Source organism: Panthera pardus, unplaced genomic scaffold (genome assembly GCF_024362965.1).
Source record: "Panthera pardus isolate Hobbes unplaced genomic scaffold, ASM2436296v1 HiC_scaffold_16, whole genome shotgun sequence".
Classification (NCBI taxonomy): Eukaryota; Metazoa; Chordata; class Mammalia; order Carnivora; family Felidae; genus Panthera; species Panthera pardus.
The window spans coordinates 104,682,129-104,701,744 of record NW_026526721.1 but is presented as its reverse complement, the minus strand read 5'-3'; the positions used below and the strand labels follow the sequence as shown (position 1 = coordinate 104,701,744).

At 35.1% G+C, this 19,616-nt stretch overlaps 1 protein-coding gene across 2 annotated transcripts in view; it reads left to right on the top strand.

Annotated features, from left to right (window-relative positions):
• Positions 1–19,616, top strand: part of LOC109262053 (schwannomin-interacting protein 1) — a 567,034-nt gene that overhangs the window by 20,933 nt on the left and 526,485 nt on the right. The window contains exon 1 of one of the 2 annotated variants that reach the window (XM_019440432.2): positions 2,469–2,710. The exons of the other annotated variant lie outside the window; for it this stretch is intronic. Within the exon in view, the coding sequence (XP_019295977.2) occupies positions 2,648–2,710 (63 nt within the window). The 5' untranslated portion in view covers positions 2,469–2,647. Of the gene's footprint in view, positions 1–2,468; positions 2,711–19,616 lie in introns of those variants that run through there. 2 annotated transcript variants of the gene reach the window in all.

The window sequence follows — 19,616 nt, the reverse complement described above, 5'->3', positions numbered from 1 at the left end:
TATCATAGAATTGTATTATGCAAATGCAAATATTATTAAGTTACTTCACATGTAAAACTGGTTACATTAACTGGCTGGCAGGGTTTAAATAAAAAGGACGAGTGTCAGAAGATGTAGTTTTAGGGAGCCAATAAATAACTCCTTTTCCCTTCTTGATTTGGAAACTTATTTTGAAAGGCAAGAGATTTAGGAAGAGTGATACCAAAATCTCATCTTTACTTACTGTCAAACTTGGATTTGAGGGTGTAACTGACTTATGGCACCATTGAGCTGACCTTTGTAGGGAAACTTACCAATCATGGGAACCACTGAAAACTGTCAGACTCACCCCACAGATCTTGCACAGGGAGTTGGATCTCATAGAAAAATGGAGAGAGAATGATCCTGGGCTACCCAGTCCCTTTGCCCAATCCTCCAATCAGGCCTACCTTTCTACCTTCATGGAGAGGATTGTGGTGTGGAAGTCAGAGGCTAGAAATATTTAGGAAAGTGCTTCCTCATGGAAACCTGAGGACATGAGAAGAAGGGTCCCTCCCAACATTGGATGCTTCATGTAGCAGCAATTTGGCCTTTTATTATGATAAATATCAAATTTTTTTTTGCCTATTGTGATTTTTTTTTTTAAAGATTGTGTACATTGTACTATATCAATTATTGCAATGTTTTCCAAGTAAGAATTACTTTGGGAACTTTTAAAAAAATATAGATTTCAGAACCACAGCAAATATGTTGCATCAGAATATCTGAGAAGGGTCCTGAGATTCTGTATTAAAAAAAAAAATGTTCCAGGCAATCCTCCAAGTAATATTTTTTTGAAGTATAAAAAGCACTATGTTATAGGAATTGCAAAAAAAAAAATAACATTTTATTTAGTACACTTACATGACCAGAACATCCAGGTGATTAATATTTCTTCCAATTTTTATTTCAATCATGGAGAGGATTATAGCATGGCCTCAATACACTTGGGGAGGTGTTGAAGCAAATTTTTCCTGATCTGATACCATAACAATCGCTATTGTTTTAATGGAATTTTCCCAGTGGCATTAGTTGTATAGAAAATTCTGTTTTCTCTTCCTCAGTGTACTGTGCTCTTCAAGGAAGGTTTCTGTTGTTTGATCCATTTGGGTTTTTATTAAAAGGTGATACATTCAATAAACTGATTAGATTAGTTTCAGAGTACTCTTCACATTATGAAGATTATTTAGTTGGCATAAAGGGGGGATTCAATGACTTAACTATTAGCTGACAGGAATGTCAACTATGACTGAAAATCCTAAAATGTGTGATGTGTGACTACATAGTTGAGAAAGAGAAAAGAAATACATCACCTAAAGTGGAAATGGGCATTTCTCATTATTACACATTTTTAAAAATACTATGTATATATACCATCACCAGTTACATGTACGGGTTAGTTATAGTTAAAATTTTAATTGTTACTTTATTCAGAGTTGAAAAATATCTAAAAGTAATAAGTTAAAGTTTCCTGCCAACATTTGAAAACGTACTCAGATCCTTTCAGGTAGTGAAAGGATTTTATGTCTTTGAAACATCTTTAAAGTTTAGTTGCATAAAATGGTGTCAGAAGTTGAAGACAGTTGAATTAATTTTTATTCTGCCATTTTCATGGATTGATTTTAAGAAGAATAATTTTTTTAACTTGCTAAAAATTCTGAAAAGTGTTTTAGGGGTAAATTCTGTGTCTCTACAGTTTGTCTAGCTCCTGTAACAGCTCCTTCTTCACTATATTTGCCATGAGTTAATTACAATTATTCATTTCCTAAAGTGGCAGCAGAAGCTGGTTTTAACTTAAACAGACATGCTGCTTCACATGTAAGCAATAAATTGATTTTCTCTTTATGCCAGTATTTTGATAGGGTTACGGATATTGATAGAAGACCATGCTATTGAATGCAAGTAGATTTTCGAGAAAATCACTATGCCAAACACTTCACTAGAAGGACTTCATCTACATACAGCAGCAACTGTGACCTGCTTTAGAGATGACATCATTGGGTGTCATGTGGCTCTTTATACGTTTCAGCCTCAGAAAGAGATAATCTGTGAAAGCCACAAGAGCCTGATTTCTGCTGTGATAATCTTCAGCAGACAGAAGCTAAGGCTACAGTGAGGCATATCTATTTACATAGTGTGTGCAGTGCCTTGTCGAATTCTGAGCTTTATTTCGTTTTACTATTTTTTATCAAAAAGTAGATGCAATGATAGGATGAAGTGAATTGGATGCTTTGGACTAATGGGAGCTTGTTTTCTGCATTAAGATCAAGAACTTTTCGGAATCCTCTGTTCTCTGGGTAGCCTTGTATTCTGTGTGTGTGTGTGTGTGTGTGTGTGTGTGTTTTCAATTTGAAGAACACTGAAGAAAATCAGCAAACTTCATCTCCCAAAGAGCTCTCTCTCTTTTTTGTCAATACTTGAAGATTTCTGCTCCAAAATCTTCTTTGAGCTGTCTGAGCATCGTGATTGATAACTGAAGGGCAAAGCATCTCCTTTGTAGTATGTGTTACAGAAATTCTTCAGATAACTTTACTTGCTAACACAGGCGACTTTTTATGGATTTCTTTCAAAACCAGTTCGAATAAATAACTCTTCCCTCTCAAATGGGCAAGGGTAGCTCGTCAGCACCATGGAGAGGTCTGGGCAGAGTGGGACAACGTGGGACTGTGACCAGGGCAAGCAATCTGACAGTGTAAGTTTCCCAAATATGTCATCTATTTTATGTGTATTATATTTTTCATACATAGAAAGGAAACTCTGAAGTCTAATTGAGCTAGGCTACTGTAAAAAGTGGTGACCTTTATTGCATTTCAAATTCAATATTAACCACTTAAAGATATTGTATTAGGAAGTGTTAATATATTAATTTGAAAAAGTTACTTTCTCATCACAACAGTTGGTATGTGAATGGTGCTTTGAATTTTGAGAATCTAAGTTTTTGTTTTAATTTACCGTAAATTAATTGCATTGCAGTTGGAGAAAACAATTGCTTTGGAAATAGCATTTCTTTATACACATTTAAATAATTCCAACTTTGCAGTTTGTTGCCATTTGTAAAAACAAGGCTCTTTTTGAAAAGTAGTTTCTGATTTGTGTTTAGAAGGGCAGTTCTAATTTTTTAAATTGCAGCTCATATTTCTGTTACCAAAAAGAGCAAATGTTTAGGTATTCTAATATTGGGACACATAGGGGACATTTAATAACTTATGAAAAATTTAAATTTACAGGATAAAATATATACAGTAAAAGCCTATAGTAGGTGGAAAGGACAGATGCTTTTATAAAATGACTAAAGATAGGGCACTAAAGACATACTTTTAGGCATCATTGGAAATATTTTATTAGTTTCAAATAGTCTAATTTAACTGTTCAAACCAGAAATGTAAAAAATGGTTTATTCAAAAACATCTTTGAATACCCTCCTTAAAACTGTCAAAGGTGTTAGTTCTATGATATGATATCACATAACCAATGAAGAAAAGATACTTCAAACTGCTACCAAGAATGATCCCAATAGATATTTTGATGAACTATTCAAATTTGTCTAAGAGAACATAGTGTCATAAAAAAGTAATATAACAAATAATTATCTTTTCTCAGGTCAGTTAAGCGAGGTTTGGAACATTTATTTATAATGAACCATTTATTTTAAAGTCTACTAAAACTATCTTTTTATATTATTGTAATATGGAATTTATTTCCCTCAATAGTTCTTCTCATGTAAAAACCAGTAGTAAATGTAATTTACTTAGCTAAAACCCTACTTCAAATATAACTAATTCTTTTGTTATAGATAATTTCCAAGTGAAGTTGTTGTTGCTTCTTAACTCATTAGTAATTTGGCATTTGATTTTTGGATAAATTGCATTTACATTTTGACAGTGTAAGATTTTGGAGGATGTGACTTAATTTTAAATTAAGGAGATCTTGTTATACTTTTTTGCCTGCTTGGCTTAATAGACCCACTGATGATTTCTTTAATTAGTGTCAATAGTTAAAAGAAACCACTTTTTGAAGGGAATGAAACGTAGATTTATGATTCCAGTTCTTTTAGCTTCATTTCCCCAAATTTTATAATCCTGCTTTGATTTTTACAGATGAATAAGGAGTGCCTTTCATACTATCAAAATACTGTTGAGTGCACCTCTGTGATTTTAAAACTTTATTTCTTTATGATAAACTGCATTCATTTTCTGCTGGTAGTGGACTTTGGACAGATCATTCTGGTTGATTATACTGCAACATTCTAATTTAGAGGATTTGAGGCTCATATCACAAAACACATCTGTTTTATATCCTCAAATGGGGGGGAAATGTACCTGATTCAGAAATTTATTCTCTGCAATATTTGTCTCAGTATTTGTCTCTCAAGGATGTCATTCAATTATGATATTGTCAGAAGTGTAGCATTTTATATTTCATTTTGCACACATTTTAGTGATGTATTTATAATAACAGCTATCTAGTATTATCCATTTTGTAGTTGAGATATGGTTGTCTGTGTATTTATTTAACCAAAAGTTGTTGCTGTATGATACACCACAAACATGTTTTGGCTTCTGCTTTGATAGCCTTTCAATCATTGTTGAAATAGCATAAGTCATCTGAACAATAGAAATATATTTAGAGCTATTTAGACTGTGAACCATTCACATTTCTTTCTTTCTTTCTTTCTTTCTTTCTTTCTTTCTTTCTTTCTTTCTTTCTTTCTTTCTTCTTCTTCTTCTTCTTCTTCTTCTTCTTCTTTTTCTTGTTTATAACATTCTGGTGGTAGCAGATGTGTGTGAACAATCTTAAATTTAGTTGAGTGACATTTTTGTTTTCTTGCCAATGCAAAAATATGCTCATGGATCTCTTTTTCATGGTCCACCCACCATTGCAAAGGCTTGATAACCTTTGATTAGAAAGGATTTAAGGGCATATTTACTTAGTTGAAAACCACCCTAGTTAGGATGCTCTTCAGGGTGGCTGAATATAGGGAGAGCTGATTGGCAGGTGTGGTTCTTACAGCTATTTTCAACCTATTTTTGGAACTAAGAAAGTTAAGTTGGTTTTGGAAATTATTCTTACATTTCAGGTAGTCACAGACTCATTTCTGTTGCCTCAGTTTCCATCACAGCTTCCAATCAGAAGCACCTCTTCTAGCTAGAGTCCCAACAGGACCAGTTTCAGTAGGGGAGAGACTGAAAGTGGAATGTGTTGTAAGAAAATCCCAAAGGGTAGTTTCTTAGAAGGAAATAGGGATTCTTGAGATTATTTTAGTGAAGCAGGACCCTAATTGGTTCCAAATGGATTCTGGGTTTTAGTAAATTTCTAGCATTATGGATAGGGTGATATCAGGTGCCCAAGGGCAGTTCTTCAGCTTCCTGGAGAATCACTCTGAGTTGATGCTTCTGCATAGGGATTTCCATCAAATGATTTTTGTTTTTAGTTATCATATTTTACCATCAAGTGTTCCTTCACTCTCCCAATTTTACTCACAAGACACATTCTTACTTTATGTCTTACTTTATGTAAGACACCCTTTATGTCTTACTTTATGTGTATGTTGGGCCTAAGTAGATATGACCTAACTGATGTGAAATTTATATTAAATATTACTAGAAACTGTAGGGGTAATCTGAACTGTTTCAGAGAACTGAAGAGAGCTTAGAGACTTTCTAAGGAAGCTATCCAAGTATCTGAAAGAACAGAAATATCCTCCAAAGAGAAATAAGTCTGAATACCATGCATTTCTCATTTTAACTAGTCTTTTAAATCCCAGCACCTCTAAATGAATCTGGCTCCCTCCCACCAGTAAGCTCAAACCAGAGTACAGAAAACACAACCGCCTACCTGGGCAGCCAGTTACCTAGGATGAATTCAGGTCATTTTAATCCTGCCTAATTTGTTGTGTGCTCTTAATTTTCATCTTACTTGTATCTTTGGCATCATCTCATTGGCACTTCGGCACTCAACACACTACGTTTCATGGTGCCTGACATCAATAATAAGACCCATCTTGGTGGAAAACCCATCTTGAATTCAACATTCTGCAGTGATCTCAATAGCATATTTCTCCAGGATGCTGTTTTGGTGCTTGGTCTCTGACCCCTGTGCACCACAGTGGCAGGAAAGAAAGATTTCTCCACCTAGGTCTTCATTTTGGGTGCATTGGAACTAATGGAACTATACCGGGCTGATCATAGTTTTGGCATAGAGAGCAGGTCTATTGATAATCCATGATATGGTATCTATATATTGTAATAATTGCTCAAAGATAGACTCAGCCTAACAATTTGAATTAGAAAAGAATATCAAACTTCAGTGCCTTAGAGCAAGTCATACAAATTTACAAATTTTAAGTTTTATTTGAATTACTGGGAATATTAATAAAGGCATTGTATCTGGACTTCAGTATGACTTTGAAGTTTTTTTTCCTGATACCTTTGAGAAGATAAAAAACTGTGGATGAAATAATTATACAAATTGGTACATGTTTTCTGGTTAAGTAGCCTTATCAAAATAGTGTTAACTAATGATTAGAGTTAGCCTAGAGATAAGTCTCCAGTGGTGTGTAATAAGTTTCTGTTATTTTTATCAACGATTTTAAACATTATTTGTTTTCCTACCTCTCATTTCATAGTTGAAATTTCATTCAGGAGAGGAGAAACAGCTTGTCAAAGGTCAGATAGTTGATCAGCTACAAAGTTAGAACTGAAAAGCAGGTTTTTTATTACCAGGCAAGGGAATTTCTATGGGGTATGTGGCCTCGAAGGACCCCCAATGCTAAGCAATCAGTGAAAGTTTTAAGGAGAATTTTTTAAATTTAAAATAAGTACAACTTATGGGGCACCTGAGTGGCTCAGTTGGTTAAGTGTCGGACTTTGGCTCAAGTCATGATCTTAACATTCGTGAGTTTGAGCCCGTGTCAGGCTCTGTGCTGACAGCTCAGAGCCTGGAGCCTGCTTCGGATTCTGTGTCTCACTCTCTTTCTGCCCCTCCCCCACTTGCAGTCTGTATGGCTCTCTCTCTCAAAAGTAAATAAACATTAAAAAATAATTTCAAAAATATTTAAATAAACACAACTTTATAAACTATCGAGCTGTCCTTCAGTAGTGTAAGCTTTCTTATAAAGCAGTGAGCTTCTCATTATCAGAAATATGTATGCACAGACTAGATATTCTACATCAGAGATGATGTAGACTGAGACCGTGTGTGTGTGTGTGTGTGTGTGTGTCTATCTAGTAGTTGGACTAATTGATCTCTAAGATCTCTTTCAACTTGAACATGGAAAGAGGACATTAGTGCGATGTTGTCTCCTTAAAATAGAGAATGAGAATAATGTCTTCATTCAACAAACATTTATTGGGTACATACTCAAGGCATTGTGTGATTCTAAGAACTGATATGATTACCAAAATATGACTGATCCCCATGAGAAACTTTTCATTTGAGAACGAGTAAGAAAGAGGAAAATTAAGAAATGAATTAAGATAGAGGATGGGGAAAAAATCACCCAGGAGGAAGGGTAAAATGCATTATTTGAATCTATTTGGGAAGGGAAAACTAGGTTAAAAGGGAAAAAGAAGAATCAGAGTTATAATTTATCTCTTAATTATCTGTAGCATGGAGATACTTCAATGTATTAAAAAGAAACAAAGATTTTAAATTTGTTGATCTCATAAATTCTGCAATTCAGGATCATCAAATCTTTAATGAACCTTTTTGCTTGCATCCTTTCAACTTGTATAGCTGTAGCTGCAAATCTACCTTTAGAGATTCTATCCCAACTGTCATCTGTTTTTTTCCTAATTGAGAGAAATTCCAAATCTGTAGACCATCAGTTCAAGGACTCAACATCTTTTATCCTACCTCTCATTTGATAATTAATAAAATAACAGCCTTTCCTTTGGTTCTGCTCTGATTTTGAATTTTTTCTTGACCAACTGGGTTTTTACCATACATAGTATGTTTAGGCTATGCAACAACAAATAGCTCTCCAAAAGTATAATAGCTCAAACACAGTAGTAGTTTATTTCTTGATTAGGTATCCATACTGGACTGGTGAGCAGGTCAGTGGGGCAATCCTTCATATAGTCATTTAGAGAACACAGGATGTTGGGGGTTCCACCATCTTCAACAGGTGGCTTCCAGGGTCACTCTAAAGTCATCTACATTCCAGCAAACCAGAAAGGGAAAAAGAAATGGAGCAACATATGTGGAAGTTTTTAGTGGGACAGGTCTGAATGAGACACACGTCACTCAGCTTACATTCTTTTTACTGAACTCAGTCAGATGACATACAGGGGAGACTTGGGAAACATAGTCCTATAGGACACATAAAAATAAGACAAGAGAACAGATTTCAGATCATTTAGTACTTTCTGCCATACCTGTACTTCCTCCACCTGGAAGGAAGTCTTCCAAACCACTGCTACAAACTTGACATATGCTGCTGGATTTGCTTGATGATGCTTCTCTACATCCTTGGCCACTGCCTATTTCAGTCTTCCAGGTTACAGACTACAGAACCTGACCCAAGTTAATTGCAGCTAAAAATGAATTTATTAGAATAATAAAATTTACTTATTAGGAAAACTTATTTTATTATCAGCTATCTCACTAAATTGACAGGAAAGTCTAGAGCATCATACTCAGAAGAAAAGGGGACACTAAAGGAACATGGTTGACCAGAACCTCAGGCAAAGGCATACATGCAGGACAACATTGTTCAAGTGCTGCTGGCCTCATGGGACATTGGATACAGTGGTCATAAGGAGCTCTAAAATGTTCCTTGCTTCCTTGAGATACTTCCTCCAGATTCAGAGTCCTGAACAGGGCCATCCCCTTGACTGATTTACATCATATGTTCAAAATCAGATTGCTAGGATTCAGGGAAAGAAAGTTACTTTTGTCTTATAGTGGGGAAGTGGTGGTAGAATCCTGTTCCTTATTGTAACTTCTGTAACAGTAAATTCTTTTTTTTTTTTTTAAATTTTTTTCAACGTTTTTTAATTTATTTTTGGGACAGAGAGAGACAGAGCATGAACGGGGGAGGGTCAGAGAGAGAGGGAGACACAGAATTGGAAACAGGCTCCAGGCTCCGAGCCATCAGCCCAGAGCCCGACGCGGGGCTCGAACTCACGGACCGCGAGATCGTGACCTGGCTGAAGTCGGACGCTTAACCGACTGCGCCACCCAGGCGCCCCTGTAACAGTAAATTCTATAATTATGGGATGGGGGCTCAGATGTACCAAAAAAAAAAAAAAAAAGACAAAAATCCACCATGCCTGCTGGTTTAAGATGATACTAATTCTACCTTAGATCTGCTGATGGCCTTCACCAATTCTTACTGATTGTAATTTGCCCCATGCCTAGACTGTGCCTTATTGCTATGCCTAGACTATGCCTTGTTATTCTTTCTAGGATGTGTTCTGATCACTTTCACCAGATATTACCCCAACCCACCTTGTAGCCTCTGTAAGACTTGCTCTAGCCCTTTTTGATGTTAAACTTTTCAGGTTCTTTCTTACAACACTTCGGCATTGTTTTGAGAACTAAATTCAGACCCGGGACCTATGTGATAAGTCTGCGTGGCCAGGGCCCAGATACTTGACGCACCTTCTGTGGGATTTTCTCATCTATAACATGAATAAGTCGGCTCAATTCCCATTAGTCTCAAAGGGACACCAAGAGGCTTAACAAGATGGTGCTCTGAGATATTTGGAACACAGGATGGCATTATCACATTATTATTTTCACAAGCTGTTCACCTGAAGAGAGAAAATAAAAAGTGGAAGTTTAATGCCAGAGAGGTTTTTGGCACTTTGTCAATTCGACATTAGCTTTGAGGGCTTTTGGAATTTTGCCTGAAATTTTCAGTACCAAGCAGCTAAAAGCTATGTTTTTCTGGGCTTATGATATTTCTGTCCCCAGGGATGGCATTAAGCATTTGTGAGGGATGAACTGTGCCAGCCCCATTTTCCAATGTCCCACCAACAGACACACAAAAAAGCAATGCACACTCTGTAAATTGCTGCTCATGCCCATGTTTCACACTTGGAACAGCACCTCTGACTTGTGCCAGTAGAAAAGGGATGGAACATATACATGTGTTAAGGAAGCTCCCCGTCTGACACATAGGCTGTTTACGGCTGGATGGCTTCTATTTGAATGGTCACATGGCCCTACTGAAGGCCCACAGAACCTTTTTTAGACCTTTGAAAATCACTCCCATCACAGTCTTTGAAAGAGAGCTATTGGTTATGCAAATGTCACTTTTGCCAATTAAACCAAGTAGGCTAATTAGAAAATAGGGAGGAGAAGTATATACTTTTGGAACTTCTGTTAGTGACTTTGGAAGGAAGAGAAAGGCAGGAAAACTTATTGGAATCCAGGAAGTATTTATGTGACTGAATTTTAATCATACAGAAAGGTTCTAAATGGTTTTCTTTATTTGAATAAGAATCATTTTCAAATACATGGGCCTCTACCTATGTACCTAAAATACATGTTTATGTATATTTTTAAAATAGTAATATGCCATTTATACATTCAAGTAAAAGAGGTTGATAGGAATTGCTCAGTAGCAAGAGCTAAAACTTTCAGCTTCAAATCTGTAAATATGTTTCGCATTTTTATAAAGATCAACAAATGTGAACTTTGTTAGGAAGAATGGTGCTACTTGCATATTAAAACAAAGTACAGTCACCACTAGTTTATCTAAAACAGGAAATGAGGCTTCTACTTAAATGAAATCTACCAATAAAGGCAGGTTACCTTTTTTGTTTGCTTTTCATATTTTCAATGACAATGTTTTTGAATTACGTTATAAAATTCTCTATCTTATTTTATAGCAATGCTTATTTATTTCTAATTATAATGTATATCTATGCTCATTTTAGAAAAAATAGACACTTTAAAAATATATCCAGTAGACAGAGACTAACCATTGTTAATATTTTGGTGAATTTCCTGAGAGTTCTACATATACACTAGAAATTTTATATATGTGTATACCTTAAGAAATATTTCCAATATTTTGAGCTGTGCCTTTTAAACTCAATGTTTTAATTTATATGTCACTAAAATTCCTCAAAGTCTGATAAATGTTTAATATTAAATCACATAGATATATGAGCTATAATTAATTGAACTATGCCACTCTTGATATCAAAAACATCAATATTGTGTGTGTTTATGTATTTTTAAATTTCTGTTTCCTTATAAGAGATTAGTATAAGTAGAATAAGTAGTAGATTACTATAAGATTACTATAAGTAGTAAAATTTTTATAAGATTTTCTAAGGATCTTGATATATATCAATATATATCAGTTCTGCCAATAACATAAAGATGATAGATTGAAAGAAAGCATGTTTTAAATCAGATTTCTTTTTTTTAATTTATATGTATCTTTTTTTTAATTTATATGAAATTTATTGTCACATTGGTTTCCATACAACACCCGGTGCTCATCCCAACAGGTGCCCTCCTCAATGCCCATCACCCACCCTCTAGTTCCTCCCACCCCCCATCAACCCTCAGTTTATTCTCAGTTTTTAAGAGTCTCTTATGGTTTGGCTCCCTCCCTCTCTAACTTTTTTTTTTTCTCTTCCCTTCCCCCATGGTCTTCTGTTAAGTTTCTCAGGATCCACATAAGAGTGAAAACATATGGTATCTGTCTTTCTCTGTCTGACTTATTTTACTTAGCATAACACTCTCCAGTTCCATCCATGTTGCTACAAAGGGCCATATTTCATTCTTTCTCATTGCCATGTAGTACTCCATTGTGTATATAAACCACAATTTCTTTATTTATTCATCATTTGATGGACATTTAGGCTCTTTCCATAATTTGGCTATTGTTGAGAGTACTGCTATCAACATTGGGGTACAAGTGCCCCTATGCATCACAAAAAGCTTCTGCACTGCAAAGGAAACAATCACCAAAACTAAAAGGCAACCAATGGGATGGGAAAAGATATTTGCAAATGACATATCAGACAAAGGGCTAGTATCCAAAATCTATAAATAACTCAGATTTATTTTTAAAATTTTTGTGGTTTGACATTTTCACATGTTTTGTGGGCATTTAAATTTATTTTGTGAATTGTCTGGTTATGGTTTTTGCCTATTATATTGAGGTTTATTGTTTTTTTCAATTATTTCTATAAGCTCCTTAAATATTATGTATATTAATCTTTTACCTTCATATTTGTGGAAAATATTTTTTAATTGTATGCTTATTTATGCTTATACTATTTTAATCTATACAATTTTAAATAATTGTTTCAATAAAATAAAGTCTACATAGTATCTCTTTTTACCTTTATATATAGTTTTAGGGTTTTTTTTTAATGCTTTCATCTTTAATGCTTGTCTTGTCATTTGAAATTTTGGCATATGATAGGAAGAAAAGCAATAATTTTATTTTATTCCAAGTTAGTTTACCCATTACCTTAGCACCATTTACTAACCAATCTTTTGTTCTCTGCTGGTATGTGACATGATCTTTATCACATGTTAAAAACCTATTAGAATTTCTTTCTGAACTATTTTCCTGGTTACATTTGTCAGTTCTAGCACTTGTATCAGACTGTCTTACATATTACATCTTTATCATAGATTTTAATATCTGGTAGAGAAATTATCCACTTCATTTCTCTTCATGTTCTTAGTTGGCCATATCATTCCAGATAAACTTTAAAATCGTGTAGTTAGCTTCCAGACACATCTTTGTCAACTTTAATTGTAATTGTACTAAATCTTTAAACTGATATAATAAGAACTGATATCTTTACAAATTTGTTCTTGCTATCTTATCTAGGAATATAACATATGTAGATAGGTAAAGATATAGGTACAGATATCAGGAAAGATTTGAAATTTCACTATAAACATTTCTTCCTTTTCTTATTAATTATTCCTATTACAAATTGGTTCCTTTTTTCCTTTTTCCACCTCTAAATGGTTATCACTAGAATATAGGAATAAATTTTTGTATGTTGATTTGTATCTGTTCACCTATTGAAATCTCTTATTAGCAATTACAAGTTTTTAGTTGATTTTTGGAGCATTTCTAAGCATGCAATTTTTTCATCTGCAGAAAATAATAAATGTGCCTCCTTTCCAGTAGTTATAGTGTATTGACTAAATAATCCATCCCAAACAATGTAGGTTTTCTTGTTATCTTTACTGATGTGATGAGTTATATTTTGGAAATTAAACATTCTTGCATTATGTTATCATCACTGTATTGTTTTAATGGGTGGTTTCCTCATAAGTTATTCTTTATTTCAACTTTCTGGTATGTTAAGTTTTCACAACTCTTCTAAGAAAATGAAATTCATCTGTAGTTTGTGATATTTTTCTCAAGTTTTCAAATAGGGCTATGCCAGCTTCATAAAATGAACTGAGAAAGTTCTCAGATTTTCCTTTGGCCTCTAATATTTATGTATCATGGTGATTACGTGTTCCTTGAAAGTTTGGAAAAAAATTTTTTTTTTTCAACGTTTTTTAATTTTATTTTTGGGACAGAGAGAGACATAGCATGAACAGGGGAGGGGCAGAGAGAGAGGGAGACACAGAATCGGAAACAGGCTCCAGGCTCCGAGCCATCAGCCCAGAGCCTGACGCGGGGCTCGAACTCACGGACCGCGAGATCGTGACCTGGCTGAAGTCGGACGCTTAACTGACTGCGCCACCCAGGCGCCCCTGGAAAAAAATTTTTAATAAAACTGTTAGTACATGAAGTCTTTTATTATAGTCTTTTTAAAATAAAATTTGCATTTCTTCCCTAGTTATTGGATATTTAGGCTTTCTACATTGTAAGCTAATTCTGGTGCTTAATTGCCAAGACATATCAATGAATACTTTGAGAGTAATTAGCATATTATAAATGTTATTTTTGTTTTAGAAATTTCTCTACATATGTTCTTTTATTAGTTTTCATATTTCTAATTTTGTTAACTTAATTTTTCTCTTTGTAATAATCAGCAATTGTATTAATCAATTCTGTGTTTTCTAATAATACATTTCATTGTTTAAATAGTATTTACTTTGCCTGTTAGCTTTGGGGACATTTTGTTGTTCTATTTATTATTTCTTGAGCTTAATGCAGTTAACTTATTTATTTTAATGGGTTAATATTTTAACAACAAAATTAAGGTTTTGAATTTGCTTCTAATTCAGTTTAATCTAATTAACAGTATCTTCATTTTCTTTATCTTCTAAAGATTTTCTAGTTATATATTTTGCCTTTGACCCAATTATTATTTACAAAAGTAACCTTTATTTTTAGACTACAAAGAGTTACTATATTAGTTAATAATTAGTAAATTATTTATATTCTTTATCCCTACTTAATTTTTATGTTTCTTTGATAAATAACAGTAAGAAACTGGTTCTCAATATTTCTGAGTCATTTTTATTTCATTGATCATTTTATAAGCAGTATGTAGTTGAATTTTGTTTTAAATAGTAACACAGACTTTTTCTTTAATGAAGCATTAATTACAATAACCATAATAGCAAATATTTTTTAAAATGTTTATTTTTATTTTTGAGAGAGAGAGACAGCATGAGCTGGGGAGGGGCAGAGAGAGAGGGAGACAGGAAATCCCAAGCAGGCTCCATGCTCAGCACGGAGCCCGATGCAGGGCTCTATCTCATGACTGAGATCATGACCTGAGCTGAAATCAAGAGTTGGATGCTTATCGCTCCTTATCAGGGAAATACAAATCAAAACCACACTCAGATATCACCTCACGCCAGTCAGAGTGGCCAAAATGAACAAATCAGGAGACGATAGATGCTGGAGAGGATGTGGAGAAACGGGAACCTTCTTGCACTGTTGGTGGGAATGCAAACTGGTGCAGCCGCTCTGGAAAACAGTGTGGAGGTTCCTCAAAAAATTAAAAATAGACCTACCCTATGACCCAGCAGTAGCACTGCTAGGAATTTACCCAAGGGATACAGGAGTCTTGATGCATAGGGGCACTTGTACCCCAATGTTTACAGCAGCACTCTCAACAATAGCCAAATTATGGAAAGAGCCTAAATGTCCATCAACTGATGAATGGATAAAGAAATTGTGGTTTATATACACGATGGAGTACTACGTGGCAATGGGAAAGAATGAAATATGGTCCTCTGTAGCAACGTGGATGGAACTGGAGAGTGTGATGCTAAGTGAAATAAGCCATACAGAGAAAGGCAGATACCATATGTTTTCACTCCTATGTAGATCCTGAGAAACTTAACAGAAACCCGTGGGGGAGGGGAAGGAAAAAAAAAGAAAAAAAAGAGAGTGGGAGAGAGAGCCAAAGCATAAGAGACTGTTAAAAACTGAGAACAAACTGAGGGTTGATGGGGGGTGGGAGAGAGGGGAGGGTAGGTGATGGGCATTGAAGAGGGCATCTTTTGGGATGAGCACTGGGTGTTGTATGGAAACTAATTTGACAATAAATTTCATATAATTAAAAAAAAAAGAGAGTTGGATGCTTAACCGACTGAGCCACCCAGACGCCCTACAAACTATTATTGTTTCATTTTCCCTTGCCTTGTTTTTTGCGTTGTGTTTCTCATACTTCATTGTTTTCTCTCTCATGTATGAATGGATTATATTTTATTGTATGTATCATCAAATGAATTAGGATGTGCACATTCCATTTTTATTCTGTTGGTGTGTAATTATATATTTAAATTCAAAAATAACAACTGAAATTGCACTTCTACGATATTGAATGAATGTTCAGTCATTCAATAAATATTTATTGAGAACCTACTTCTTGCTAGGCACTGAGGACTTCTTGCTAGGTACTGAGCTAGGCACTGAGCTAGGGCACTAGCATTAGTAATACAGTAGAAACCAGGATAGTCAGTGGTTCATATTCTTTTTAGTTTTTCTCCTGTCTCATTATCCTCTCTCTCACTTCTCAATCTTTATTAATAATCGGGGTTCCATGACCACCCAGATTATCGTTTCTGTGGTTTTTAATTTTTTGAATGTTTGTTTGTTTGTTTGTTTGTTTGTTTATTTATTTTTGAGAGAAAGAGCGGGGGCAGGGGCAGGAGGGTAGAAAAGAGAAGGAGACACAGAATCTGAAGCAGGCTCCAGGCTCTGAGCTGTCAGCACAGAGCCTGACATGGAGTTGGAGCTCACGACCTTGAGATCATGACCTGAGCCAAAGTTGGATGTTCAACCAACTAACCCACTCAAGTGCCCCCTCGTTTCTGTGTTTTTTTTACATATATACTTTAAAACTTATCTTTCAAGAGTTATCTTTTGGAGTGCCTGGATGGTTCAGTCGGTTAGGGTCCAGCTCTTGATTTTGGCTCAGGCCATGATCTAGCAGTTTGTGAGATCCAGCCTGGCATTGGGCTCCATGCTGACAGTATGGACACTCTTGGGATTCTCTTTCTCCCCTCTCTCTCTCTCTGCCCCTGCCCCCACTCAAGATAAATAAATAAACTTTAAAACAATGTTCTCTTTTGACATTTTCATTTAGTTTTATAACCTTTTAACAATTAGACCTTTTAATTAATTAGATTTAGTATATATTTTATATTTTCATTAATTTTTTAACCATTGTTTATACTGAAGTTTATTCATTCTTATTTTTATTTTTATTCTATACTAATTTTTTGAAATAGGCAAAAAGATTCTTTATTTACTTGAATAACAGAGAACATCTTTTTTAGCTTTTGTGCATGAATTCTAGTCTAACATACTTTCAGTTTAAAATGATGCCTCACTAGTATCCTCTCATGTAATTGCTTCTATTTTTACATTAAAATACCTATGAAGTACCAGTAAAATATTAAAATGCACATCAACATTGAAAACCCCCATTGATAGACAGCTTTTTGCTGAAATCTTAGAGGAACCTGCATTAACAATAGAATCAGTGAGGGTGGACAATGTTGAAGGCTGACACTTGCTTCACCTCACAAGCAAAGCTTGTGAACTATCAAGGAAAAAAGGGAATGGTATCTCTGTGGGAAGGGTGTTTCTGCTTGGTAGCTGGAGCATTGTTGAACCCTACCCCTCACACATACACAGACCATACTATCTTTCTGTAATCCTGTCAATAGCCTGTTTCTCCCTCAGGCTTCCTCTGTCAATAAATTGTCACTGAGATGGTCAGGAGAGAACACTGGAAGTCATTCTTGATTCCTTCCTTTCCTTACCACCACCTTGTCTTTCTTGTCTACATGTAATCTACCAGGTTTTGAGTCTACCTTCAAAAATGTCTCTTCACCTATTTATCAGTGAATGGAATTTGGGCTTTTTCTATAATTTGGCGATTGTTGATAATACTGCTATAAACATCAAGGTGCATGTAGCCCTTTGAATTAGAATTTTTGTATTCTTTGGGAAAGTACCTATTAGTACAATTGCTGGATCATGGGGTATACAATGGAATATTACTCAGCCATCAAAAAGAATGGTATCTTGCCATTTGCAATGACATGGATGGAGTTAGAGTGTATTATGCTAAGTGAAAAAAGTCAGATATGTGGAATTTAAGAAACAAAAGAGATGAGCATATGAGAAAGAAAAAGAGAGGGAGGCACGCCATAAGAGGCTTTTAACTATAGAGAACACACTGAAGGTTGTTGGGGGGGAGGTGGGCAGGGGAATGGACTAAATGGGTGATGATTATTAAGGAGGGCACTTGTGATGAGCACTGGGTGTTATATGTAAGTGATGAATCACAAAATTCTACTCCTGAAATTAATATTATACTATATGTTAACTAGAATTTAAATAAAAACTTGAAACATAAAAAAAATTTAAAATAGGGGACATCTGGATGTCTCAGTCCATTAAGCGTCCAACTCTTGATTTTGGCTCAGTTCATGATCGCATCGTTCGTAAGATGGAGCCCCACACTGGGCTCTGCACTGGCAATGCAAAGCCTGCTTGGGATTCTCTCTCTCCCCCTCTCTCTGCCCCTATACCACTTGCATGCTCACTCTCTCTATCTCCTTCTCTCTCAAAAATAAACATTAAAAAATTAAACTGTAAAAAATAAAAGTGTTAAAATGTCAAAGAAAACCCCAAAAAGCAAACAAAAGCAAAAACAAAAATGTCTCTTAATTTTTCATCACTGCTGCCGACACCTTGGCCTAAACTGCCATCATCTTTCATCACCATAGCTTCCAATGTTGAGTCTTTCTCCTGCTCTCACCAATCCCCACAAAGCAGCCAGTACAAAAATCTAAATTTATTAAAACCTAAATTGTATCACACCATCTCTTTACATCAGTAGCATCCATTTGTACATTAAATAAAATGCAAACTCCTTACCCTGATCTATAAGTCATAATGTTATTTTTTGCTCTGGCTTTTACCTGTTCCAATCTATGGTCTGAAACTACACTGCAATTCTTAGAGGTCCTTGTTGACAATACCAAGAGGTAGTGTGTCTGGAAGAATTATAAATAAGGCAAAGAGCAGGTGTTTAATTCAAAAGATATCTCAGACAAGTAGGAGGCATGTGTCTTTTCTCCCTCCATACCTCCTTTTCTCTGTTTGTTGTCCTGGATATCAAATTAGCTGCTGAGCTTTCGTGAAAGCCTATTATTCTCAGGATATCATTTAGACAATTTGACTTAATAGTTATTGAATGGAAAATAATACTCTCTCTCTCACTCTGTGGGAGGGAGGGAGGTGAGAGGGAAATAGGAAACTTCTTTCAGATAATTATTTTCTTTAGGGGAAAATTAAAGTAACACAGAGGATTTCCAAGAACCATAGGGCACAAATATTAGAGTTAGATACAAGGTCAGAAACTACAAGGCAGTGATCATGGGTCCATCCTAACTCCAAAGGCAGTACTCTGCGGGTACCATGTCTCTGGGGCATTGTGATCATACATCTTGAATGGATCACATGGTGCTGAACAATGTGGACAAGTTATTTAACGACTCTTGGACTCAGTTTCCACATTTATACAATGAGGAGGTTGATTTAGTTGCTTAGTAGTATATTAGCCTATTAGGGTGGCTTCATGTACTAGGGCAAGTAGCATGCTCCCAAACATTTGTTTTAGCAGAATATGATAAATATGGTTTAGTTTTATCTTACTACCAGCAGAATGACTATGTAGTCCCATCTCTCCATCAACAGTAAATGACAAATACTGATTTATCAATTTGATTTGGGATTTTCAATGGACTCTCATAAGCTGGAACTGCTAATGAGATGCTTTAAAATATCCTCCTTTGTGTGTTGAAATAACTTTGAAAATTATAACTTGATAATCTATATTTATTTATAGCCCACCTTTTGGTTGAGATTTGAGATGACATTTTTTCTTTCAACAAAACTCTCAAGTGGCACACCATGATTTATAATTTTATTTGGTTATTGTCTGCATATGCTGCAGAAAGCTGAAAAATTATTCAAATCCTGCCAAAAAGTATTGACAGTTATTTTTTCTGCTACTGAAATTTCCACCTTCAAAACATTTTGAAGTCTTTATATAGAATCAAGGTTGGGCTTTTAGAGAAAAAAAGAAAAAAGAATGAGAAGAGCAAGTTTTTGTCTTTACCCAGAGAAACCTGAAGTAGATTTTAGAGTCTTAAACTACTGTCAAAAATCTAGA